The sequence below is a fragment of the Pelodiscus sinensis genome, chromosome 3 (genome assembly GCF_049634645.1).
Source record: "Pelodiscus sinensis isolate JC-2024 chromosome 3, ASM4963464v1, whole genome shotgun sequence".
NCBI classification, from domain to species: Eukaryota; Metazoa; Chordata; order Testudines; family Trionychidae; genus Pelodiscus; species Pelodiscus sinensis.
Window position 1 is genome coordinate 14,388,420 of NC_134713.1, and position 27,409 is coordinate 14,415,828.

A 27,409-nucleotide genomic window follows, 5' to 3' on the forward strand; every position below is an offset into this window, starting at 1 on the left:
GCCCGTCTGACTTAATATTTAGTTTTTATGTTTTACTCTTTACCTTCAACATTGATCTGAAGCACTCAGTTGTTATGAATTATTCGGTTTTGGAACGGACATGAGCAACACATTTCAAACACCACTTATGTCTTTTCTTCTTTGAATGACTACTCGTGCATTCCAAGTTAGGTGATTCTCAAGCTGCTGTCCAGCAGAGGGGTCAGAGATGGCTGGTCTGCTGTCTGCTACACAGCTCTTCCAAATGTAGCATCCTCTCTAGCCTGCTGTTGGATGGCATAGTGGGATGTAAACATGTATACTGAGGACAATGTGGCTACTCGACAAACAACTTGGACAGGAACATGAGCAAGATAGGCCATTGACAACGCCTGCACTCGAGTTAAATAGTCAGACAACTAAGGGGCTGGATCTTTTGCACAGTCATAACAAGTGCAGATACAGACCATGATCCAGGAGGAGAACCTCTGGGTGGTGACGGGGAGACCCTTCATCCTAGCCACTACAGTAATAAACGGAAAATAGCAGGAATAAAACCCCTGCCTTTGAACTACATAGGAACCTCCTCTACCTCGAGAAGCGTCTGCACCTCCTGTCATAGTAGCTGGTGGTAAGAGGGATAGAGTAGGGAAATGAGAAGGAGAGGGGGATAACCAAGAGCTGGGTAGAATATCCCACTCTTACCTTGTCTATAACCCATCTGTCTGATATGATGTGTCTAGGCATGGTAAAAGTGGGACAAGCGGCCCCCAAACATAGAGACAGGGCCTGGAAGAGAGAGAGGTACTTTGTCCTTGGGTACATCTCTAAAAGTTCTTCCCAGGCCCCGCTGACTGTCTGGAAGACTGGGCCTGGTTATTAGTGCCCCTATTCTCACTAATACTGGCACTTGGGGGGCGATCATGACTACTTCTACTACCCCTTCTATTCGGCTCTTGCGTCTGATGAGGAGGGTAGTTGTGTGGCAGCGATGTCTGTTTGAAATACCTACGCTGGGTTGTAGGACGTTAACTTAGCCCTTGTATCTTTTCAACTATGGAGCCTGGAATCAGTCTGCTCTGCAAAGAGGATAGAACCTTCACACGGAAGGTCCTGTATCATATTTTTTACTTCTGGAGGGATCCCAGACACCTGCAGCCATGAGTTCAGCCTCAAAACAATGCCCTTTGACATTGTACAGGAGGTGGAGTCTTCAGCATCGAGGGCTGCCTGAAGAGAAGTCCAGGAAATCACCTTCCCTTCCTTAACATGGGCAGTAAACTTGGACCTGGAGTCTGAGGGCAGGCACTCCTTAAATTTGTCCATGGTTGCCCATGTATTTCAATTATCGTGACCCAACACCGCTCGTTGATTAATTATCTTCAATTTAAGGCTACCTGACAAGTAAACCTTCCTCCCCAGAAGGTCTAGCTTCTTGGAATCTTTCGACTTAGGAGTTGGGCCCTGTTGACCTTGGCATTGTTTGGCATTAGCTGCATCCACCACCAGAGTACCTGGTTGCGAATGTATATATAAGTAATCGTACCCCTTGGAAGGGGCAAAGTACCCCTACGGTGGGATCTCTTCCTATGGCCGTTGACAGGGTACCCCTGCTGACAGAGGCCATGGACACTGACCTGGAATTGACCATCTGTGTCTGGTGATAGGCCCAGTGGGTCCAGAAAGACCACTGTGGAGGTACCTCCCAGTGAGGAGGCCATTGCACCACCAACTCTTGCCTTCTCGCTGGTTGGCGATGGATTGAGGTGTGCCACCGCTTCAACTGGCTAGTCTCTGGTTCCGACTCTGACGTAGATGTGGCACCTGGAGACCACAGGGGAGCAGTACCATGATGCACTGGTGGTCTCTGAGAAGGGATGAGATCACCAGGAGGACTGTGCCTTGTACAGGAGCCATACCGGGATCAGTGCCGAGGTGAATGTTCTCCACTGAAAGAACAGTGCCATCTGGGAGGACTCGGTCTTGTTCAGGAGCCCTCACCAGATGGTGCCAAGGTGAATGGTCTCGAATTGGCAAATGATGCCAATGGTGAAAGTGACCTCCTTAACGTAGGGGGTTTTCTCTTTGAATGCACCGGGTCCGGTATTGGCGATGGTGCTGGAGAAGCAGGTGGGGACTCTCTAGGTGACACTGATCATCCCAACGTTAGCTCAGTGAGGTCCCGTGCTCATTTAGAAATGGGTTTTCCACTCTTTTTTGTAACTAAGTTTTGGCCCGTGGGAGTCCCCCATGAGTATATTAAATGGTGACTTTTCCATCTAGTCATTATGCTTGAAACAGGAGTATTGTTTTGATAATAAAAGTTCTTTCTCTTTTATTAACCTGGTATTGGTTCAGTTCTGTGTCCTGGAAAATCTATCTCTGGATATCTGCAGGCCTCTGACTAGAGGCCAGCAACCACATACTGCAGTTTATATTTTCTCTCTTTTTCAAGCTCTTTGGAGAAAAGAGCTTGGGGTGCCCTAGGGTTGGTTTCAAGTGTCCACCCCGTTTGTGGGTTCAAAAGCACTTGATGGTGGCAGCGGATTTTTTTTTTAATCCCCAAAATCTAGGTTTTCAGGATTTTGTGGGGTAGTTTTATACCAAAGCCTGGAGAGAGAAGGTTTTGGGGTACTTTTGTGTGCCTCCACTTCTGCATTTATCATGCCAGAGTGGGGAATCAGCCTTGACAGGGGTACTTCAAAGCAGCAGCGCCGCACGGAGCCCGGGGTACAGCCTCCATGTGGTGCTGCTGGTTTGAAATGCTGCGGCAGCATTTCAAAGGGGCAGCGCCACACAGCAGATCCCAGGTTCAGTGTGACGCTGCCCCTTTGAAATGCCGCTGCAGCGTTTTAAAGCGGCAGTGCCACGTGGAGCCCGGGGTCAGCTGGTGACTCCCTAGCTGATCCTGAGCTCTGTGCGGCATTTCCACAGAACCTGGAGTCAGCTGGGGAGTCCCCCGCTGACCCCAGGCTCCATGCAGGCACTTCCACTTTGAAATGCACAAGAGCCCTTGCTAGGAACTCTTGTGTATTTCAAAGCTGGCATGGGAAGTCCCACTGACTCCAGCTCCATGTGGGTGCTTCCGCTTTGAAATGCACAAGAGCCTGGGAAATTCCATCCACTACTCAACTAGTAAATTAATCGATATCTAACATCCTTTAACATGCAAAGTTCTGAGCAAAGATGGTGGTTCTTGGACAGGAGCTGTGCAAGCACTAGGAGAGTATGCTGTCTTCCTTGAACTCTGATTTGACTAAATTTTTGAAGCAAGTATGGTCAGTGGTTAGGGCACTAGCCTAGGAACTGGAAGAGCTGGGCTCATACCCAGCTCCCCCATAAACCTCTTATGTGACGAAATGGAGCCATAGAAGTACCTGAGAGAGAGATCTAGATGGACAGAGTTTGCCTTTGGGAACCAAGCGCTGGTGTTGGGCTGAGATTCCTGAAAGAAGGGGTTAACCAGCATGCTAGTTAACTGTCACTCTTCCAGGGCTGTCTGTCTGTGTAAATAAAATGAGTAACATTTAAATATATCCAGACTCTGCCAATGTGAAGCCACATGGAAGATTTTGCCACCCGCCACCACTTAGCAAAGAGGTGATTCCGGTGTCAGAGTAAGACACTGGTGTTGGAAGAAGGGGTAACAGTAGGAACTCACAGGCAGCATCTCTAGCAAGTGATCTGGAAAATGTTCCATTAAAGAGCTTATTTGTCTGCAGTGGTTCTCAGGAGAAATGAATGGGTGGGTACCACGACGTTGTGAATGAATCAGTGCATTATGTTTCAAACCACTTGAAGAAAAAACAACTGGCCATGTTCTGCTTTCTCTGTGCTTGAAGTTGCTCACTTGTCTGTTCTTTGTAGGTTTTCCAGAAACGAATGGCTGAATCAGGCTGCCTCACAGAAGGAGAAATGGGACTGATCTTTGTTAACTGGAAGGAGCTCATAATGTCTAATACAAAGTTACTTAAGTGAGTACAGCTAGCATTTGTGCCTCCTAAATGAGAGCCCACTACTGTTCAGTCTCTCATCAACGTAATTATATCTTTTCTCACTCCACTCCCTAGGAAACTGGTTTTATTGTAAAGTCTGGTGAACGCTAGAAAATGAGGTTGTCATAACTACATCACTCAGAGGTGTGAAAAAATTCACAACCCTGAGCAGCAGAGTTATGTTGACCTAAGCTCCTGGGTAGACGGTGGTAGGAATACTTGGTAAGAATTCTTCCATCAACTTAACTATCGCCTCTCAGGGAGATGAATTGCCTACTGATGGAAGAATACCTGCTGTCAACATAGGTAGTGTCTACTCTGAAATACTGTTGCATCACAGCTATGCTACTGTACCATTGTAAGTGTACACACAAGCCCCTAGTGTTTCTGCTCTTGCTATTTATTTCCAACTTGATAATCCTGCAATGTCAATTCAAAGCATTTAAGTATAATGTCACAAAGTGCGAGTTATGAGAGGAAAAGGAACAAACAGAAGGAGATGCATTTTTTTAACAGAGATCCTTAGAAATAGAGGATGTATGTAAGAAATGTATAAAATATGTTTTCAGTGTTTTCTGGAGTGAATTTTTGCAATGATAAATTTGTTCATTATTTACTGTAAGGTGGGATGATATGCATGTATGGGGTTAAATCAGACTAGATCAATACCTCTCAAATTGGAGATCTGACCTAAAAGGTGATTGCAAGACTACTGTAGAGGAGTCTTGAGAGTGGTGGCTGCTGGCCAGGTGCCCAGCTCTGAAGGCAGCAGCACAGAAACAGAGATAGCATGCTATGCTGTGGGTCAACACTTTCTTGGGGGGCGGGCATCCCAGCCAGAAATATCTTCAAAGAGGGCCAGCAAAAAAGGTTGAGAGCCCCTGGATTGATGATCGTGATGGCCCCTTCTGACCTTAAAGTCTCTGAGTCTGTGGAGGCCAGTGGCTGCGCTGTTTGTCCAAAAAATCCTTGAAGAGGAGGGAGAAGCATTCCTGTTTCAGATATCACTTCCTCCTCACAATTCATGCGTTAAGCAAGTCTCTCAGTACAGCATGTAGTGCCGGCACTTGGATTTAATACGTTCCAGGGCCTAATGGCGCTGGAGGCTTTTTCTGTAGGAACTCAATGACAGATGGAAATTCTGAGGCTCCAGGACTTCTGAAATACAGAGTCAAACTGTGGAATTTTCTCCCCTGCAGAGCCTTGCGAGTGCGGAAGAAGATGGGAGGAGAAAAAATGCCCGTGCAGATGATTGGGGACATCCTGGCTGCAGAGCTCTTGCACATGCAAGCCTACATCAGATTCTGCAGTTGCCAGCTCAATGGAGCTTCCTTGCTGCAACAAAAAACAGATGAGGAAACAGAATTCAAAGACTTCTTAAAGGTATTCTGTTCATTCGCTTCCATTTCACATCCCTATGGCCTTTCTTCTGATGGCAGGGCACGTTCAGAAGCCTGTTCAACCAAAGGTTGACTTGTCCAGAAAAAAAACCATGACTTCAGAATCCTTCATGCAGAGATGCAATCCTCTGCTTTTCTATGGATCTGATATGCTAGCCCTGTTCGCATTCAGTGTACCTCAGTGTTGGGCCACATGCAGCTGGGCACCAGCGGGCCACATGCAGCTGGGGTTCCACCTGCAGCCTGTACACCCCCAGTTTGCCCTGCCCCACACATGCCTCTCTCACACTGGGGCACAGAAGCCCCACACTTCCTCCTCTTCACCCTCCCTCCCAGCACTTTTAGAGCATCATGAATCTGCTCATTCATGCTCCGTCCCCACTCCTCCCTCCCAGAGCTGGAACACCACTGAGACGGAGGGCCACTCATGCAGCCCATTCACTAGTCTTGGTTGCCCTTCGCTGGTGTACATGGTTTACAGTAGCTGTAGAACATGTCCTTCAGTCTTGCTTCCTTGTCAATATTTTATTCCCTTTTCCATTCCACTGCTTCATATTAATTCAGCATAGTTGCTGCACCCACAAAGTTAGTGCTTGTGTCTGCCTTACTTTCAAGGGTCATGCTACAAAAGAGGTTGGAGTTGATTGATTTGCACTGCAAGGCTTGCTGTTTTAAACACCCTGCATAACTTAACAAAATCAAGGTGCTGTTTTGGACTGTGGTTGCTGTCCATGTAAGAACATTAGCGCCAGAAGGCTAACTAAGCACAACATTACATAAAATAAATAAGAGTAAGGAACTGCTGCTGCAGTTCATCTGATGAGCTATCTTTGATGCAGGGCAATAGCAGTGAAGGAAAAACCATTTGACACTGTGTCTGTGTTAGCTTTTAAACAAGCTTTCCAGGATCCTTATGCTATGTACAATAAAATTATAATTTACAGCTGACTTAGGGCTTTGATGACTACAGGAACTGCACTTTTCTGGCTTATTTAGGGTTTGTCTGCACTGCAGTTAGCCACCCACAGCTGGAGTGTGCCAGCTAACTTGGGCTCATGGGGCTGAGGCAAAGCAACTGCTTACCTCAAGTGTAGACATCAGGCTCAAGCTGCAGCCCAACCTCTGGGACCCTCCCACCTCATAAGGTTCTAGAACCTGGGTTCCAGCCCAAGCCCAGACATTTACACCACAATTAGAGAACCCCGTAGTCCAAGCCCTGGGATCCTGAGTCAATTGGCATGGGCCAGCCACGGGTTTGTAACTGCAGTCTAGACTGTAATTGCAGTCTCAGTAGAATGACAGTTCTACAACGTGCCATTAGTTCTGAATGTAAATGGACTGTGATGTTTCACCTAGGTGAGTTCTAGGATTTCTTGCAGAAACTAGGAAGCTGCGTTCCATCAGGCACTGTTCAGTGCAGTGATGCAAATAGTTATTTTTATGCCTTGATCAATAATGCAATGTTTGTTAAATGTCTGGATTTCACCATAGAAACTGGCCTCTGACCCACGCTGTAAAGGAATGCCGCTCTCCAGTTTCCTGCTGAAACCTATGCAGAGAATTACACGCTACCCTCTGCTCATGAAGAGTGTGAGTATCCCGGGCTTGTAAAATTCTGAGTCCTGAAGTATTTTAAATTTGATTTCAAGAGCAGGATAACTGGAGTTGCAAAAAACAGAGACAACATTGCTAGGTAACAAGGACTTCTTTATAAGCGTATCTATCTGGACCCTCTGCCCCTTGTGCGTGTGCTTTGTTGGGGAGGGGCAGCTTGCATGTTCTTATGATCCCAGGAGTTATGCCAGCGGGAGCTTAGTGCTCCTGGTAGATTCAACCAAGCCGGAAAGGTCAAGGGGAGAGGAACCAGACTAAGCATGCACGCCGGTTCTCTAGGATTGGGGATTTGGCTCAGGGCTAATAGCCCTGACCTAGAAACTTCTCAACCGTGTGTGATGGCTTTCCAGAGTCACTGACAGTGACTTGTACGACTGCCAGTGGTGAAAGCAGAAATGAAGCTATTGACATGAAGATGGAAGTCCTGAGTGCCAAGATTAAGACAACATGGCGCTGGACCATTGAAGTAGAAATGAAGAGCATGGATTACGCTTGGGGCACTATTGAGAGGCTGGCCGGAGGCAGACAGAAGTGGAGGGCCTTTGTTGCTGTCCTATACGCCAGTGGGCATGAAGGGCGATGATGATGATATCTGGCCCCTCTTCTTACCTCGGCACTATCTCTGTTTCTGTTTCCTCCCTTCTGATCCTAACCAGATTCTGGAGAATACACCAGAAGACCACCCGGACCACAGTAATCTCAAGCTTGCCTTGGAACGCGCAGAGGAGCTGTGTTCTCAAGTTAATGAAGGAGTGCGTGAGAAAGAGAACTCAGACAGGCTGGAGTGGATACAGTCACATGTCCAATGTGAAGGACTTGCTGAGGTAACTGGCTAGTACTTGGGTAGCTGGCATATATAGGACTATATTGCACCTCCTTGTGACGTTAATTTACACAGAAACTTGGTAGGAAAAAATAAGTGCTAGTGGTACATTCTGCCACCTCTGATGTCTTCCCACTTGTGATCTCAAAGGGAGATGCCACTCCGTAGATTACATGGCTAGCCATAATATGATTATCCCTCACCTTTCTTGCATGCTTTGAGTGGCCATGCAATTGCTGACATTTTAAACAGGTCCCAGTAAGCTTCAGTTAATACTAATTGAAGCAATTTCCCACCTTTCAGATTTCGTTCAACCTGCCAGCAGAGTGGGGCAGATGTTCTTACATGGTATTATTCCTTGTCAACATTTTTGAAGTTTTTCTTCAAAACAATAAGAATCTAGAATCTATTTTTAAACCTAATTCTGGAGCACAAGATGGCAGCCACTAGGGAAATGTTGCTCACTGGTCCTGTCAGACCTTGGCATTTGTGCCCTTAAAGCCTTACACCAATGTTTTTTATTGAGAATAAGGATGAAACCGTTACAGATTATAAGGCAAGCCACTTCTATTCAGACTTGCTAGGATTCTTTCACATGAAAGGTAAACTATGGGGGGAAATATACAATAGTTCTACGTGTATTAAACAAAAGAAGTAGGATTTTAAGGGTCAGAGGAACCATCTGTTGACAATCAGGAAGTGATGCACATCATACCCAGCTGTTTCTGCTACTCACATATTGATTATATCTTTCTTAGCAACCAGTTTTCAACTCCATTACAAACTGCCTGGGTCCCCGAAAGCTCCTGCACAGTGGAAAGCTCTACAAAATGAAGAGCAATAAGGAACTCTATGGCTTCCTCTTCAATGACTTCCTGCTCCTTACCTACATGGTCAAGCAGTTTGTTTCTTCAGGGTCAGATAAACTGTTCAGCCCCAAGTCCAACACGCAGTACAAAATGTATAAAATGGTGAGTGAATTAACAAGCAAATCAGTAGTTCTTGAAAAATGGGGCCTGATCTCAGGAATCCTGCTCTCTTTCTATGGTGATAAGTTACCTAGTGCTGCTTGATTATTCATGATGGCAGTGAGTATTGCAACGTCTTGGTTGTATTGGGTGTAATCAGGTCTAGTGACAGGCTTCACGGGGCCCTCGTTCTTAAAAATGTGGGCCTCTGTGTCCCACCTCCATATACATCTCAGGAAGTGCTCCCGAGGAGGGAAGGGAAATACCCATTTTCTGATGAGGAAACATATGATGTTGAGACGATTCCGTGTTTTGCCCAAACCCACACATTAAGTCTGTGATAAAGATGGAAGTAAAAAGCAGGAACTCCTGGTTGCCAGTCTTGCTGTGTCACTGCTTACACAGCTCTTTCCTTTTCATAAAGCAATTTTCTTACATAGCAAAGTGAGTTTTAGGCCTGTATTCGCTGGTTTATCTCTTAGTCGTAGACAGACTTTCTAAAATCCTTAAATATAGTTCTCTCTGTTTTTCTGGTGTCCTCAGAGAGGTGTTCACTTCCTTTAGCAGAAGGAGATGTATTTAAATGTCATAGTTTTGTGTCTGCGTATCAAAGTGAGTTTGCCACAGTGAGGTTTGCCTTTCATGCATGTCTTTCAGCCTGTTTTCCTTAATGAAGTCTTAGTGAAATTGCCAACCGACCCTTCCAGTGATGAGCCAGTTTTCCATATCTCCCACATCGACAGAGTCTACACATTAAAAACAGACAATATTAATGAGAGGTGAGTACTGGAAATGCTGAGACTTTGGGGGCCTTGGTGTGCCCTGTGCAACAAAAGAGTGTTTAAGCCAGACTCACCAGTGGTGCGCTCTGCAGCTTATGGGCAGCAGTACATCTACCACATTACTCCTCTGTATGTTAGTGTGGCAATCCTTACATCAGGGGTCTCAAACTCATAGCCCATAGGCCATCTACAGCCTAAGCATTTTCGCAGTCCAGTCCAGGAGTCCCTGCCGCCCAGAGAGACGGTGTCTGTACTGGTCCCTTAAGCTCTGCCCTCTCCCCTACTAGGGATGTGAACGACTAGTCATCTATCTGATAAGCAAACACCTCTATCAGAAAGAGGCAGCAGGGTGGGGGAAGAGCAGGGGATGCTTCAAAACGGCAGACACATGGAGCCTGGAGCCAGACTCTGGGCTCCATGCGGTACTGCTGCTTTGAAACACCACCTGCAGCCCTGGGCCAGCTGGGTACTCCCCCGCTGACCCTGGGCTCCATGCGGCGCTGCTGCTTTGAAATGCCGCAGGAAGCATAGGAGCAGTGGGGGACTGCTTTCGCCTTTGAAGTGTAGCGACAGCCCCTGAGGCTGTTGCTACACTTCAAAGGCAGAGGCGCCCTTATCGACTAATTGATCTAAATTTAACATCCTACCCCCCACATTGCAGCACTTTTTCCAAGAGATGTGGCCTTGGGGATAACTGGGGGAGCCTGACGCAGGGCAGCAGCAGAAGTTGAACCCCCTGAAGTGGAGGACACTCGGCACATTTGCTCTGCTTCCCCATGGCTCCCACCACTGTGTGTGGGGGGAGATGTAATAAGTTGCAAGCAGAGACTGCAGTAGGAGTCAGCCAGGAAAGTGGACGGTGAGAGCTGCCAGACACCAGGGTACTGAGAGGACCCTGAAAGAAGCTGTAAGTGGTTCCTGGGAGAAGGCTAAAGGCAGGAGAGCAGGAAGTAGGGTTCGCTTACAGACTTCCCCAAGCCAGAGAGCCAGATCCAGAAGACTGGAGGGAATGAAAGTCACAGCTCCTGAGTGAGGTGCCTGCTGATGTCTAAGCTGAAGCCGAGGGCCAGAAAGTGCTGAAGGCAGGGGAGCAGCCAAGGCTCTTATTTACTAGCATCTCCATCCTGGAGAGCTGGAGCTGGGGGAACAGAGAGCCAGGGGGAGAAGAGGGAAAGGGATTCTTCCCTGGAGAGAATGATCGCCCATCAGAAAGTCTGTGGGGTTTGCTCTGGGAAGAGGGGGGTTGCATTCCAGTTGGAAGGACAGGGTGGCTGTCCTGACAAAGGGACAAAAAAGGGCTGATGGATTCCGGGGGTGGCAGAAGACACCGGCATGTGCTATTTACTAGCTCAGTGGATGAGATGTATTGGGATTTGACACACCACTGGCACTGCGGTGCTACATGGGTTGTGTTTTGGGACTTACATTTTGGACTCTACACAATCAATGTTTTGTTATAAACTCAGCCCAAGGAGGGGCATTCTTGAGGCAGAAGAGCCTGGTAGGGAGTTACTGGGGTCTTTGAAGAAGGGAAAGGAAGGTGGTCTGCGACAGGAGCATGCTGTAGGCTGGGGTTGCCCTCTAACAAACAGGTTTGAGGGGGCATGGAGCAGAAGGCATCAAGCTACAGCAAGTAGGCAGAAGAATCTGCGCTCACAAGAGCACACTCCCTTCGAGACCCTGGAATGGAACCCAGAATCCCTGAGCCTCACCATTCCTCGTCTGTCAGCAAGTATCTATGCAACCCATTGGCAGTGTGTGTCCAATGCCCTCTAGTGCTGTTCCATACAGAGGATGATAACTCATTATTGCTATCCATAACTCCATTAGTGGAAGAGACCTGTGTGTTGAATCGAAAGCAGTGTTTCTCAAAGTGGTCCACAAACCTATTCTGAGAATGCTGCCTCCGGGCCACTCTGGTTTCTTTACTTTCCAGCTCCACTGCTAGGGAGTCTCACAGCTTCCCTTGGCTGCAGTTTACAGCCTAGGGGAGCCGTGGGAAGCAGCAGCCCAGGTCATGCTGCTTCCCGCAGCTCCCCTTGGCTGCAAATGGCAAACGGTGGCTGCAGAGCTGGTAAGTAAACACACTGGAGCAGCCCGGTAGCAGCTTTCTCAGAGTAGATCCACAGGCCACTTTGAGAGACACTGATCTAAAGGGTTCAACCCTGCTGCTGACATGTGTCAATATAATGCCAATTAGTGGGATTACTTCTTTTAATTTGCTTTTTTCCAGACATATGAAATAATACACAAGCAGTCACGTTAAAAGAACATGAAGGATGCAATTTCAAGCACTCAGAAGTTAGCGATCCTGTGGAAGAAGTAGTAGGTGATCACATAATTAAAAGCTATATCAAATGCAGATAATTCTAATTTTGGCATTTCCAAATTCTCGAGTGCTTGACTTTGCAATCTGAATAATGCTGTTCTTCAAGTGCTTGCTAATGTCAGTTCCCAACAAATACGTGTGTGCTGCATGCCACAACAGCTGGAAGATTTGTCCCCTAGCAGTCTCTCTTGGCAGTGAATATAGGTCGCTGTCAACCCACCACCCCCTCGGTTCCTTTTTACCGCCTGTGACAGCTAGTTGGAACTCTTGTGCTTACTGCTTTGCAAGCACAACTTCCCTAGTTCTTGATATTTTGTCTACATAGATTTAGGCAGTTTCATTATTAGTTTAATTAGTTTTAGGTTTCCATTGGGCGTGCACCATTAGCCCCCTGCCCTTTTCCTCAGTACTGGTGTATGCCTCTGTCACTAGGGTTTGAACCCTGTAGAAGCTGTTGGAATCTCATGCAAACGACTGACCCGCACACTTCTTGCTTGAAGTGTCTGGGGGAAGGCCACCTCAAACAGCACTGCAAAATCAGCCAAGAATCCAAAAGGAGAGGGATCGGCGCCTCAAGTTGTTACTAATGGAGGCAGCGTTGCTCCCACATTCGGACCCAGCACAGCAGAGCTGGCACCAAGCACATGAGGTGCAAGGCAATGGTCAGCACCCCGATCACACTCCCCAGACACCCTTGCAAGAAGACAAGGGCCAAGCAGGGGGGCTGTGCCACGCCTAGATCAGTGCCTAAAGATCCTGCCACCATGAGATCCGCTTCAGGCCTTGGGAGTTCAGCCTGGACTACAATAAGGTTCTTGTCCACTCCTGCCCCTTCTAGGGACCAGCTGAGTCCAGATGCTCAGCTCTTCCAGGTCTGGAAGAGCTGGGACGTAGAGATGCCATCTACACCAGAGGTGTTTGAGGTTTCTAAAGACTTAATTGCCATTATGGCACTGCCTTCTTCCTCAAAACCGGACAGGTGCCTGCATCCGTCTCAGCAGCAGCTACAAGACCTGCAGTGCCTTCCGGGGCAAGTGGGTGATGATGTCATGCCAGTCACCTTCACCTGAGCGCCGGTCTTCAAAGTCTTTGCCAACACTGTGGTCAGTCATTTCCTGAAAGGCCTCAACAGGCTATACGTGCATGGCTGACAGCTGATCCTGGCATGGGACCTCATCCTGGTTCTTCCAGACTAATGGGGCCACCTTTTGAATGGCTGGCAATATGTGCTCTGCTGTACCTCTCATACAAGGTGGGTTTTCAGGTAGCAATCACACCACCAAGAAGAGTGTCAGAGTTAAAGGCCTTGATATCAGATCCTTCTTATGTCATGTTCTTTAAGGACAAGGTTCAGGTAAGGCCACACCCAGCTCCTTTTTCTAAGGTTGTTTCCCATTTTCATGTCAACCAGGACTTTTTTCTTCCAGTTATTTTCTCCAAGCTGTGCTCAGTCAGCAGAAAGCAAAAATTTCACTCGTTGGATGTTCGCCAGACTTTAGCCTTTTACGTTGTGAACCAGACGGTTCTGGAAGTCTGTTCAACTGTTTGTCACTGTAGCAGACAAGATGAAAGGGCTTCCAGTCTCATCACAAAGGATTTTGTCATGGATCACATCCTGGATCACGTTATGACCACAGTACCTGCCCCTCCGGTAACAGTGGATTCCACCAGCAAAAACTTTGGCAGTGGCCTTCCTGGGTCCTGTTCCAACACAGGAAATATGCAGAGTGGTAACATGGTCCTCCATTCATACTTTCACTGCACATTATGCAATTACCCAGCAGGCCAAAAAGAAATGCAGCCTTTGGTAAAGCAGTGCTGCAGTGGGAAATATTTCAGCTCTAACCCTAGTAGTCACCTGCTTGGAATTGACATCAGCAAGCACTCAAAAAGAAAATTCAGTTACTCATCTCATAACTGTTGTTCTTCTTCGAGTGATTGCTCATGTCCATTCTGTGTCAGTGTGCACACACTGCATGAATGCATTGTCGGATGTTTTTTGCCTTAGCAATACCCATTGGGCCAGCAGCCCCCTGGAGTGGCATTGCTATATCAGTGAATATATACCCCTGCTGGCCCTCCACCCCTTCAGTTCCTTCGTACCACTCGTGACGGTCATTGGAACATGCTTTGCTCTTGCTCTGCAAGAGCCTCTTAGCAGTTCTCACCTGTTGTTTCATATTTAGTGCGTTTATAAGTTTATTTGTTCTTATCTCATTCTAAATAGTTATAAATAGTTGTTAAGTGTTAGTACTTAGCTGGTAGTTACTTTGGCGTGGGGCTCGCTTTGAGTCCCCAGTGTGTGCGGCAGGGCAGTGAAGTGCCAGAAGCCTATGCCCTGTGGGGATCCCCACGAAGCCTGCCTCAAGTGCCTAAGAGAAGCTCATCTGTCCCAGGCGTGTAAGATCTGCAGGAGGTTCAAGCCACACACCAAAAGGGAAAGTCTCACCTGAAGATCATCCTGATAGAGGTGGCTCTTCATCTGGCACTAACGTCGGATCCAGCACTGGTGACCCATGGCGCACTGGCTGCGGTGCGTCAGCGCCCAGCCACTCACGTGCCTCTCCAGTGTCCTGTAGGCCTCGGCACCGTCCCAGTCGTTGGTGCCTCAGAAGAGGCAAAGGCATTGCAGGGGCAGGTCTCCACTGAGACATGTACCAACCGTGCACCCCCTGGCGGGACACCTAGCACCAGCGAGCACGGCACCTGGACCATCGCATCTGGTTGGCACCACTCTAGCCCACGTTGGGACTCAAGCCCTGCAGTGTATACCTCCCAGAGCTCTCTACACCGGACACTTTCAAAGCTGTGAGGGACCTCAGGAAACTTACCTTGGCACTGAGCCCAGCAAGGTGCATGACACCAGACGGCACTGTGCCATAGCCGTAGCACCAAGTGCTCCAGTACCAGGCACAAGAGGACATTGTGCAACTGCAGTGCTGACCTCTCCAACGCCAGTACTGGGCCCCACACTGTCTCCAGTAGCGGCACTGACCCCTGCTCCAGGCACCAGAGCCAGCACTGACGCAGGGGCTCCAGGTGGCATCAACCCTGTCACTGAGCCCTCTGGCTGCTGGCACCTCAGTGGTGGGAGGGCTGGCACCAACCCGTTATTCCGCTGCCTCCCCCTCAGCATCACAGTTGGCCAGGACCGTTATCAGCTTACGGCCCTTCCCTTTGGCCTTTTTATGGCCCCTCGACTTTTACAGAATGTACGGCCGTAGTCGCCGCTGCCCTGAGAAAGTGTGGTGTCCGGTGTTTCCTCAGACCAGGTGCTGGCCCGTATTGCCTTGGAGTGGAACCTCTTCCTGGAACTGGGCCTCCTCCTGAAAGTGGCCAAGTCTACCCTGGCCTCCACCCAGGTTATAGAGTTTGTGGGCACCCATCTGGATTCTATGTCAGCCACAGCTTCCTTACCCACATACCATTTTCTGATTATCAGAGAAGCCATCATGGTCAGGCAGGCGTTTCCGAAGACCACAGCCAGCAACTGCAAGCGCCTCCTGGGGTTTATGGCCATCTGTATTTATGTGATTCAGCATGCTAGGCTTTGCATGCGCCCACTGCAGTTGTGGTTGGCATAGGCCTACACCCAGTCCTTCCACTCATGGGATAAGGTGGTGACAGTTCCCCCGTTGTCCTTCTCTCCCTGGACTGGTGGACCCAGGAGGAGGTGGTCTGCGCCAGAGTCCTGTTCACCAGGCCACTTCCAGTCCTTCGGTTGGTGACAGATGTATCCAACAATGGATGCACACAGTGCATGCACACCTACATGGAATGGACACGAGTAGCACATCTCGAAGAACAACAGTAACAAAGGTAAGTAACCATTTTTTCTTTAAAATGGTTTGTGCATATCCAGCCCAATACCCACTCTCCAACCCCTCTGTCAGAGTGTCCAGCAACAAGGACCTGGGGAGAGGATTTTAGACTTGGCCCTTTATTCAGTGTCGTGAAGGCATGCCCCAGCAGTGCCTGAACCAACCCAATGAATACTGCTAGAGGAAAACATTTTTGGCTGCTGTACACCCGATGCAGCACACCTCATTGGAATTAACCTGAGCAACACATCTTGAAGAACAACAGTTGCAAGAAGGAGAGTAATGGTTTTCTTTTAACCTAGTGGTTTTGCATGTAATATCCTACGTATTGGCTACTCACATGTGCCAGCCTAATTTTTAGGTCATATATTTTTCCTGATACATAATTAGCACAGGCTTCTCTTTGTCTAGACCAACATACTGTATTAAACTGAGTCACCCTCTGGAAAAGGTTTAAATTACACTACAAATGTTTTTCTCTCTAAAATTGATTGCAAAAATTTCAATCTCCGTAAGGTTCACCCCACTGATCTCTATTCGTCCCACATACCAGCTAAGAAGGAGGCTGGTATGGCTGCTCTGGACTGGGTCAGGTAGACAAGAGACCATTTTTCTGATGATTTCCCATGATGGGGGCAATGGGCCAAGCTTTTGATAGGTTCTCACACTACAGAGATGGCCACAAAGGCACCTTCACAAAGCCCATAAGGTGGGGGCTTATCTTAACCTTCACTTGGATAGACTCCAAGAGCTCAGCTGAATTGATATATCACTATAAAGCAGGTTTCCCAGTCCCTAATCATTCTCATGGCTCTTCTCTAAACCCTCTCCGGTTTATCAATATCTTTCTTGAATTGTTAGTACCACTATTCCAGCAGCAGCATTTCTTCTTTCTACTTCTGCTTGACTGTCCCCTATTTATGCATCCCAGAATCACATTAGATTTTTTGGCTATAGTGTCACAGTAGGGTATCATGTTCAGTTGATTATCCACTATAACTCCCATGTCATTTTCAGAGTTGCTGCTTCCCAGGATAGAGCAGCAACTCTAAGTATAGGCTACAGTCTTTGTTCCTGGGTGTATACCTTTACAGTGATCCATAATTTTACATCAAATGAATAGATGATGTTGGGACCCTCCTGATCAAGGATACCTAAGATCAGGTTAACTCAAAAGAAGGGAACAAAAAATGTAACTTCAGTTAGAGGCAGTAAGTTTTATTAAGTGTTCCTGGAATAACGGAAAGATTCATGGCTCTAAAGTGACTCTGAAGGGATTAATTTTCACAGGACGGCCTGGGTCCAAAAGATCAAAGGAGCATCAGAGCAGTATATCGAAACCGAGAAGAAGAAACGGGAAAAAGCTTATCAAGGTACAAAATGTGGGTGTTGACCTGAAAGGATGCAGGGCTTGCATGTTCCTAGAGGGATTTCAGGGTGTTCTCTTGAGGAAGCAGCTTCCAAGATGGTTGAGCTAATCTCCCTCTTCTAAATGATTAACATTCCACTGAGAGTGTAGGTGCTATTGCACGGTTGAGTGTGTAACTTGTGTATTAATCAGGGTGTCTACATATTAACTGTTCCAAATGGGGCAAACTAAGGTAATATTGTTGCCAGTTTTATTTGTATCATCTAGTTGTTTGTTAATTCTGATTTTCTTTTCCAGCACGCTCACAGAAGAGCTCAGGAATAGGACGCTTGATGGTACATGTGATTGAAGCCACAGAGCTGAAAGCTTGTAGACCTAATGGTAATAATTTAGGGATGGAAGGCTAGTACATTCAAAGAGGGTTAAGAGTTCACCGAATCAGGAAAAAGTGCAGATTTCAGTGACAGCCTCTGAAGGAATTAACCTGCAGGTGGCCCTCAGGGATGCAGTGAGGTAATGTCTCTCGGCTGTACTAGTGAATAGATGTTGCCTAGCCCAAGTTTTTGGGATGGGAGTCCTGTATGCACCTTCAAACAGCAGTCACAATAGGAGAGAGGTTTTTGTATTGGGCTGTACATTTAGTAAATCCAGCCTCTGAGGAAGACTTACTTTGAAGAATAAGATGAACAAGTGACACCTGAGCAGAGCCTTGGCTGTGGTCTGGCTCTTTTGTGTATTCCTATTAATAAAGACTCTTCAGTGCTAGATCTGCTTAGGGAAAAGCATTTCACCGTTTGTTCTGTGCTTAGGGAAAAGCAATCCGTATTGTGAAATCAGCATGGGGTCACAGAGCTATACAACCAGGACACTGCAGGACACTTTGAACCCGAAGTGGAACTTCAACTGTCAGTTCTTCATTAAGGACCTTTATCAGGATGTGCTGTGTATCACCATGTTTGACCGGGATCAGTTCTCACCTGATGGTAGGTATAAACATTTTTTCCAGACATGGAGAATTTTTTGATCATTTTGATTGTGCTGCATGTTTTCCTCCCAAATTGCCAGAAGGGCTTAAAGTGTGGTTCCACTCTGAGAAAAAGACACAATTTACTCAACAGATATATTAGCCCTGCAGAGCTAACAGTTCTGGGCAATCAAGCTAGATTCTATTCAATCTCCTCCATCAGCAACAGAACTGGTTTTTTTTTTTCCACCTGTCTAACCCCTGCAAGAAAAGGTGTCACTTGAGCACAGAATGTGTTCCATTCATTGCTGGTTGGATGCGTGAGAGAGAATCCAGTTTAAGTCTCAAATCCCAGGTTCCACAGGCAAGGCTGGCAGTGGGTTATATAAGCTGAGCACGTTATGAAAACCATTAACTCACAATAAACGGGGGACCTCCCAATGCCATTTTTAGTTATTTTTTTTTTAGGTAGAACCATACTTTTATACACACTGTACAACTGTGTACTCTGTTGGTAGGCAAAAGATTCCTACATTGAACACTGTATCCTTTTAAACGCTCGAGTAGGACTGTTATTTGGAACTATTATTCCTGCTGGAGAGAATAAAATATATAAATCTAATTAAAAGTGGCTGAGTTCAGACAGTTAAACTCCTTGGTTTTCTTCCTGGCACCTTTCTGTGTGTCTCCATGTATAAGATGAGAATATTTTGTTTTGGAAAGGGATGAGATCAGATATGAAATTAGAGAAATGGTCAGAGGTAAACAGGATGAAGTTTATTAAAGACAAATGTAAAGTGCTCCACTTAGGAAGGAACAATCAATTTCACACTTACAGAATGGGAAGCGACTGTCTAAGAAGGGTTACGGCAGAAAGTGATCTAGGGGTTATAGTGGACCACAAGCTGAATATGAGTCAGCAGTGAGATGCTGGTGCAAAAAAAGTAAACATGATTCTGGGATGTATTAACACGTGTGTTGTGAGCAAGACACAAGAAGTCATTCTTCCGCTCTACTCTGCACTGGTTAGGCCTCAGTTGGAGTACTGTGTCCAGTTCTGGGCACCGCATTTCAAGAAAGATGTGGAGAAATTGGAGAGGGTCCAGAGAAGAGCAACAAGAATGATTAAAGGTCTAGAGAACATGACCTATGAAGGAAGCCTGAAAGAATTGGGTTTGTTTAGTTTAGAAAAGAGAAGACTGAGGGGGGACATGATAGCCATTTTCAGGTATCTAAAAGGGTGTCATAAGGAGGAGGGAGAAAACTTGTTCATCTTGGCCTCTGAGGATAGAACAAGAAGCAATGGGCTTAAACTGCAGCAAGGAAGGTTTAGGTTGGACATTAGGAAAAAGTTCCTAACTGTTAGAGTGGTCAAACACTGGAATAAATTGCCCAGGGAGGTTGTGGAATCCCCATCTCTGGAGATATTTAAGAGTAGGTTACATAAATGTCTATCAGAGATGGTCTAGACTGTATTTGGTCCTGCCATGAGGGCAGGGGACTGGACTCGATGACCTCTCGAGGTCCCTTCCAGTCCTAGTATTCTATGATTCTGTTTGTCGGGGGCAGGTGAGCAAAGCCCACAGGTAAGTGCTGAATGTGCGGGACTGGGAGATGGGTTGGAAATGGGAGGGACTACGGCCTATAATGGCAAGGAGAAAGGAGGGTCAGGGCACAACAGGGAGGCAAGATCAAATCAGTATCTTAGATGCCTATATACAAATGCGAGAAGTATGGGTAATAAGCAGGAAGAACTGGAATTGCTAACCAATAAATACAACTATGATATCATTGGTATTACAGAAACCTGGTGGGATGGGACGCATGATTGGAATGTTGGTATGGAAGGGTACGGCTTGCTCAGGAAGGACAGACAGGGAAAAAAGGGAGGAGGGGTTGCCTTGTATATTAAAAATGTACACACTTGGACTGAAGTGGAGATGAACGTAGGAGATAGCTGTGTAGAGAGTCTCTGGGTTAAGCTAAAAGGGGTAAAAAACGAGGGTGATATCATGCTAGGAGTCTACTACAGGCCACCTAGCCAGGTGGAAGAGATGGATGAGGCCTTTTTTAAACAATTAACAAAACTATCCAAAGCCCAAGATTTGGTGGTGATGGGGGACTTCAACTATCCAGACATATGTTGGGAAACTAACACAGCGAGGCACAGGCTATCCAATAAGTTTCTGGACTGCATTGGAGACAACTTTCTGTTTCAGAAGGTTGAAAAAGCTACCAGAGGAGAAGCTGTTCTGGATTTGGTTTTAACAAATAGGGAGGAACTAGTTGAGAACTTGAAAGTGGAAGACAGTATAGGGGACAGTGATCACGAAATAATAGAGTTCATGATCTTAAGGAAAGGTAGAAGGGAGACCAGCATAATTGAGGTTATGGATTTCAGGAAGGCAGATTTTGATAAGCTCAGAGAACTTGTAGGTAAGGTCCCATGGGAAGCAAGTCTGAAGGGAAAAACAACTGAGGAGAGTTGGAAGTATTTCAAAGGGACGTTGTTAAGGGCCCAAAAGCAAACAATTCCGCTGTGTAGGAAAGATAGAAAATATGGCAAAAGACCAGCTTGGCTTAACAAGGAGATCTTGCATGATCTCAAAATAAAAAAGGAGTCATATAAAAAATGGAAACTAGGACAACTAACAAAGGATGAATATAGGCAAGCAACACGGGAATGCAGGGGCAAGATTAGAAAGGCAAAGGCACAAAATGAGATCAAACTAGCTACAGGCATAAAGGGAAACAAGAAGACCTTTTATAAATACATTAAAAGCAAGAGGAAGACCAAGGACAGGGTAGGCCCACTGCTTAGCGAGGAGGGAGAAGCAGTAACAGGGAACTTGGAAATGGCGGAGATGCTCAATGACTTCTTTGTTTCGGTCTTCACCGAGAAGTCTGGAGGTGTGCCTAACGTAGTGAATACAAGCAGAGAGAGGGTAAGTTTAGAAGATAGGATACACAAAGAACAAGTTAAAAATCACTTAGGAAAGTTAGATGTCAGCAAGTCACCAGGTCCTGATGAAATGCATCCCAGGATACTCAAGGAGCTGATAGAGGAGGTATCTGAGCCTTTAGCTATGATCTTTGAAAAATCATGGCAGACAGGGGAGATTCCAGAAGACTGGAAAAGGGCAAATATTGTGCCCATCTATAAAAAGGGGAATAAGAACAACCCAGGAAATTATAGACCGGTCAGTTTAACGTCTGTCCCAGGGAAAATAATGGAGCAGGTAATTAAGGAAATCGTATGCAAACACTTGGAAAGTAATAAAGTGATAGGGAATAGCCAGCATGGGTTTGTGAAGAACAAGTCATGCCAAACTAATCTGATAGCTTTCTTTGATAAGATAACGAGCCTTGTGGATAAGGGAGAAGCGGTGGATGTCATATACCTAGACTTTAGTAAGGCATTTGATACGGTCTCGCATGATATTCTTATTGATAAACTAGGCAAATATAACTTAGATAGGGCCACGATAAGGTGGGTGCATAATTGGCTGGATAACCGTAGTCAGAGAGTTGTTGTTAACGGTTCTAAATCCTGCTGGAAAGGGATAACAAGTGGAGTTCCTCAAGGGTCTGTTTTGGGACCCGTACTGTTCAATATCTTCATCAATGATGTAGATATTGGGATAGAGAGTACTCTTATTAAGTTTGCAGATGATACCAAACTGGGTGGGGTTGCGACTTCTTTGGAGGATAGGGACATAATTCAAAATGACCTTAGCAAGTTAGAGAAATGGTCAGAGGTAAACAGGATGAGGTTTAATAAAGAGAAATGCAAAGTGCTCCACTTAGGAAGGAACAATCAGTTCCATACATACAAGATGGGAAGCGACTGTCTAGGAAGGAGCATGGCGGAAAGGGATCTAGGGGTCATAGTGGACCACAAGTTGAATATGAGTCAACAGTGTGATGCTGTTGCAAAAAAAGCAAATATGATTCTAGGTTGTATCAACAGGTGTGTTGTAAGCAAAACTCGTGAAGTCATTCTGCCGCTCTACTCTGCACTAGTTAGGCCTCAGCTGGAGTACTGTGTCCAGTTCTGGGCGCCACATTTCAAGAAAGATGTGGAGAAATTGGAAAGGGTACAGAGAAGAGCGACAAGAATGATTAAAGGTCTAGAGAACATGACCTATGAAGCCAGGCTTCATGAACTGGGCTTGTTTAGTTTGGAAAAAAGAAGATTAAGGGGGGACATGATAGCGGTTTTCAAATATCTAAAAGGGTGTCACAAGGAGGAAGGCGAAAATTTGTTCCTCTTGGTTTCTGAGGACAGGACAAGGAGTAATGGGCTTAAAGTGCAGCAGGGGAGGTTTAGATTGGACATTAGGAAAAAATTCCTAACTGTCAGGGTGGTCAAATATTGGAATAAATTGCCAAGGGAGGTGGTGGAATCTCCCTCTCTGGAGATATTTAAGAACAGGTTAGATAGACATCTGTCAGGGATGGTGTAGACGGAGCTTGATCCTGCCTTGAGGGCGGGGGGCTGGACTCGATGACCTCTCGAGGTCCCTTCCAGTCCTATTATTCTATGATTCTATGATTCTATGAACTGATGTTTGTGAAGCATTTGAGATCCTTGGATCAAAGATATAAGAGCAAAGTATTATTGACATTTTTAATGCTGTACTTTTAGAACTTTATCTATCAACAAGGCCCTTTGGTCTTCTAAGTTGTGCAGGATGAATATAGCCTGCTGACTTGTCCAGGAGGAAGGCCAGGACAGGTCTGAATCAGGGAGTAAAGAAGTAAAGATTGGAGAAGGAGCACTCATGCTTGCTACGGTGTTATTGTTTAGAATGATTCTCTCACTTCTTGTTACTGGAAGTTACTACACCTATACAAATTCCAGATGTACATTACAAACAAATGAACAGCAATGGGAACAACTGAATTGCCTAACATGAGAATGTCTGAATGGCCATACTGGGTCCAGCTAGCCCAATATCCTGTCTCCTACAGTGGTCAGTGCCAGATACATCAAAGGGAATGAACAGAAGGAATGAACAGAACAGGCCAATTATCAAGTGATTCATGCTCTGTTGGCTAGTCCCAACTTCTGGAAGTCACAGGCTTAGGGACTCCCAGAACACAGGGTAATCTAAACTAACCTAGTCTGCTACGGGAAGTAGTCATGGCTAAGGAATTCCAAAGAAAGTCCACTAATACTTTGAGAAACTCTTGCAGATCTTGAACATCAGGTGATGATCCAAAAGATCCTTCTCAGTTCTGACATCTGTGATAGGTGTCCATTTCTCCTCATATTACATAGATCTTTTGAACCATTCTAAATGCTAGTGCTTTGTCTTGTTTGCTCAGGTTTTCTAATCTAAGATGTATAGCTAATGCTGTTCACTTACGTTTGTTCAACAGATTTCTTGGGTCGCACTGAAGTTCCAGTAGCAAAAATCAGAACAGAGCAGGAGAGTAAGGGACCAACAACTAAACGTTTACTGCTGCATGAAGTTCCAACTGGTGAGATTTGGGTCCGCTTTGATCTGCAGCTCTTTGACCAGAAAACACTCCTCTAAGAAAACATTTTTATTTTACAAAGGACAGACAAAGCTGACAGCTTGGCCACCTTCACCAGAGCTGAAAGCATTTTATAGACTACATCGTTCCACACCACTTACTGAGCAAGAATTCTTATTGCATGGTCACTCCTAATTGTACGTTACATATGATTTCTTTGCTGCATCCTAAGTTGCTGGTGATCTATGCAAATGCAAAATTTACTGTATGTAATATACTGTAGTTCAGTGCCTTTTTATTGATTAATATTAAATTGTTGAGTTCAGATGCCAATGTTTCCGTTTTCAGGGCCATTAAAAGTATTATATATTTTGGCATCAAAATGTATGTATGTATAATGTTACCACTTAGTCTAATCTATATATTGAAGAATGGTTTAGTTCAATGCTAAAATCATTCCATATGAAAAGTGATATACACTGGAATAGTCCCTTCTCAGGGTGTTAATTATAGGAAGTAAATGCTGAAGCTTTTGCACTTGAGGAGGCTCTAAAATGCTGTATGTTCCCTTTTTAAAAATATAATCAAGTGTGGTTCTTTACTTGACACAGTTCTGCACTGAATAAGAAATTGCAACTTGATTTTTGTTTCTGGTTTGGTTGTATTAATCATTTCTGGCAGAGACAATGTGGTTAAAAAGAGTATCAAAATGATTTATTTTCAATACTGTGATCTACAATAGCATGGAAGAATATTTTTTAACTTTTAATTTTCCTAAATTATTTGTGTAAAATTACTTGGTTTTGCAGATCTCCGTGGGATGTGCATCTTTATGCTTTGTCATTGCCAACATGTATATACAGAGTGAAAAATATAAGTTTATTAATGTAATTTGTCTACATATATTTAGAGATGCATATTGATTTTTTTAAATATATTTTATTGTACAGGTGAATGGGAAATAATGGGAAGTAACTTACAAGGACTAAATTTAAGGAAAGGCTATTAAAATTTAAATTTTGTGTGATATGGGAACTGCTCATCCAGTGGGGTTTGGTAGAACTGAAATTTGTTGAAAGCAAAATATTCTTCCTCATATGAAAACCAGGAATGGTAAAAGCACGTTTGTCTTTCAGTGTTTGACAAATAGTAAACATGTTATTGCATCCTTAATTTGCCTTGTGGACATTTAAGCATTGCATTCAGTTCCAGACAATGAGTGAATTTGTATCCCACAGGTGCTACAATACCTAATAATGCCTAACAAAGTTTCAAACTGATGACCAGCCTGAATGCCCTTTCTTTAATGGGCTTAACGCAGATCCTCTGTTACTTTTAACAGTTTTCTGTGGTTCAATATTTCTAGTCTGAAATAAAAAAATAATCTTGGCACTTTTGAGAGATTGTCTAACTGCTTGACAAGAATCATATTTGTTCTATACATCTTCGGGGGCAGCATTTTGCTATGAGAAAATAAGGTGTGACTGCTAAAGCTTTGCACTTTGTGTTTAATAGCAGCCTAACACTTGTGAGTCAGAGATAATAGCCAAATATTTTAAAGGTATTGAAACTATTTAATTTGTAGAAATGTGGCAGAAGTTTGAATGGAGAGAATGGTAAGTATTGGTCTTCCAGGAATGTGGCCCTGCCTTCTGTTTCCATTCCAAGTGGGGGTAACTCAGTCTTTCTATGACCATTTGTTGCTAAACAGCATCTCTGTTTGTGCACCTTGTAAGTCTCCAGCAAGCTTTCAACTATGTCATGATATTACTGAGCAAACTTTATTTTATACTAACAGAGGCCTGTACCTTTATTTTAATTTACAAAGTTTTAACAGTGAAGTAAATACCAGCTCCAACTGTTGTTTGAGAACGCTGTTGAATTACTACAGAAGCAACACTTACCTATCCCTCACCAAACTGGCCAGAGCAAATTATTCAGATATTGACGATTTGTTTTTGAGATTCTCAATGTGCATCATTCTACTAAAAAACAAAATCCAGAACTAGTAAGTGAATGTTGGTCTCCTTCAGGCTTATGAAAAGGACATCCCAGGGGGCTGCTTTCCCTAATACCTTGTCACTGCATTTTTTGATATGAGGTAAATCAGACCAGGAGTCATGACAGAGCACCATATGTAGTAATGTACTGATTCTAGACATGTCCTTTCCTGTCTTGCTTGTTTGTCTAGTTAGGCAGTCTCTGGGATTGTTAAAAAGACTGTATTATGGCAGGGAAGATGTTGGTGTTTTATTTCTGTTTTCAGTTACAAGCAGTTCACAGCATTGCAATAAACTTCAGTGTTTAGTATTAGCATCTATTTCTGTGCAGAGACCATTTAAAATGAAGCCCCTACTATTTTGCCTTTCTCAGCTTTTTAGTCTGTATGGGTACTGGCACTGAAAATCCATATACAGCAAAATAGTTTACATTTCTTTGGGTTTTGTACTGTTATGCAATAGGGACTTCAGAAAGGAATGGTTAGCAAGACAGTTTTATTGCACTTTGTCAAGATGACTGGCAAGTGATCAGTTGCTTTGGCAGAAGGTCCTGGGCACACATCCCAAATCTAATTTTCTAGTAGATGTACATCTCCTCTTTCCACGGGGTGGGAGGACACATGCTGTTAGCCCAGGCCTTGAAGTCCAGGGTGCCAGTATTGTGGTTTCTGTTCACTCTTTGCCTTTAACAGAAATCAGATTGGTAACAGCCATTAACATTTTGCCACAGATGAATGATTGCTCCAAGTCAAAAATACTTCTGCTCTAGCTATTTACTGCACTAAGTCATTCTGGTAAATGTTCTCTTAACAGGAAAATGGATACCGTGAGTGGAACCTGCCACTAGCTACAAATTCTCTCTGAACAGGATGCTGGAATAAAACTTAGGTACAGAAACAGCCCCTAGGACTGACAATGTGAATTGATGGGAGAAATGTTGCCCAGTAACAGTCCCTATGGCCAGAGGCAGGTGACACTGTCCCTAGAGCCAAGGGAGTGGGGACACAGCAATCAGGAAGGTGGCAGAGAATTGGAGACAAGTGAGAAGGTTTTCTAAGAGCCTTTAGGCACATGCAGGTGAAATCCTCATCTGACTCTGCATCCTTTAGCAAGAGGCTAAATCATTGGGTTGGCCTCTAGGCCTGGTCCAGAGCAATGCAGGAAATGACTCAGCACAGCCCATCTCTAGTTCAAAGCTCCCCTGCTCTTGAGACACTAGAATAGGAATTCCAGGTGGGGCTATGAGGAGAGCCAAACAGATCTCATCCCACACTTATGTACACTGACACACCCCTTTCTTCTCCAGGAGACAATCCAGCCCCTTTCACCAACACTAAATTCACTAAATGTATAGAAATAAACAGACTTCACCAGTAAAACCACCTGAATTTGCTCCTCCAAGCACTTAGATTTATGACCGGGCAGGACTGAGGGTCTCTCCTTTTGGAGGTCTATTGCCACTCAGCAGATTTGTTAGACTTTACCTCTTCCTCTGGCGAATCTCACTTTCTATGTATCCTAGGGGTATTTTCAGCCACTCAGCCGCATCCATATTTTGCCGGCCCAAAGGAAGCAATGGCAACTTTGCCTTACATAGCTCGTTCATTTCTTTGGCAGAGTATATTCTTCCTGTGGGGAGTTGAACAGTAACTAATGTGAACAGCAGTAGGCTGGCTAGCCAGAATGGCTCTCACTGGGATGTGAAACACTTCAGCTATTATTAAATACCTGTCTCACATTGCTGGATAATCCCGCCCTCCAGAAACTTTCCTTGTATCTCTTTTAACAGTGGATCATGTAAAGGTGGAGTTGAAACCTATAACAAATGCAGTATATCATAAGCTTGTGCCAAGAAATGCACTGTCGTGTGTGGGGTTCAGA

General features: G+C 45.1%; 2 protein-coding genes across 9 annotated transcripts in view; one reads left to right on the forward strand and one right to left on the reverse strand.

Annotated features, from left to right (window-relative positions):
• ITSN2 (intersectin 2) overlaps nt 1–24,920 on the forward strand; it is a 140,348-nt gene extending 115,428 nt beyond the window's left edge. For all 6 annotated transcript variants that reach the window (XM_075923397.1, XM_075923400.1, XM_075923401.1 and 3 more), the window contains 10 exons: nt 3,847–3,953; nt 5,174–5,357; nt 6,866–6,964; nt 7,645–7,812; nt 8,570–8,782; nt 9,437–9,558; nt 17,002–17,084; nt 17,378–17,461; nt 17,890–18,063; nt 23,430–24,920. In XM_075923397.1, coding sequence (XP_075779512.1) covers nt 3,847–3,953; nt 5,174–5,357; nt 6,866–6,964; nt 7,645–7,812; nt 8,570–8,782; nt 9,437–9,558; nt 17,002–17,084; nt 17,378–17,461; nt 17,890–18,063; nt 23,430–23,587 — 1,392 coding nt within the window. In that variant the 3' untranslated portion in view covers nt 23,588–24,920. The remainder of the gene's footprint in view (nt 1–3,846; nt 3,954–5,173; nt 5,358–6,865; nt 6,965–7,644; nt 7,813–8,569; nt 8,783–9,436; nt 9,559–17,001; nt 17,085–17,377; nt 17,462–17,889; nt 18,064–23,429) is intronic.
• FAM228B (family with sequence similarity 228 member B) overlaps nt 1–27,409 on the reverse strand; it is a 59,832-nt gene that overhangs the window by 8,103 nt on the left and 24,320 nt on the right. Inside the window, exons 9-11 of one of the 3 annotated variants that reach the window (XM_025182350.2) lie at nt 27,257–27,344; nt 27,013–27,157; nt 26,005–26,211 (exon numbers count right to left, since the gene is read on the reverse strand). The exons of 1 other annotated variant lie outside the window; for it this stretch is intronic. In XM_025182350.2, the coding sequence (XP_025038135.2) occupies nt 26,106–26,211; nt 27,013–27,157; nt 27,257–27,344 (339 nt within the window). In that variant the 3' untranslated portion in view covers nt 26,005–26,105. Of the gene's footprint in view, nt 1–26,004; nt 26,212–27,012; nt 27,158–27,256; nt 27,345–27,409 lie in introns of those variants that run through there. One more of the 3 variants, XR_012902479.1, reaches the window with a different exon arrangement.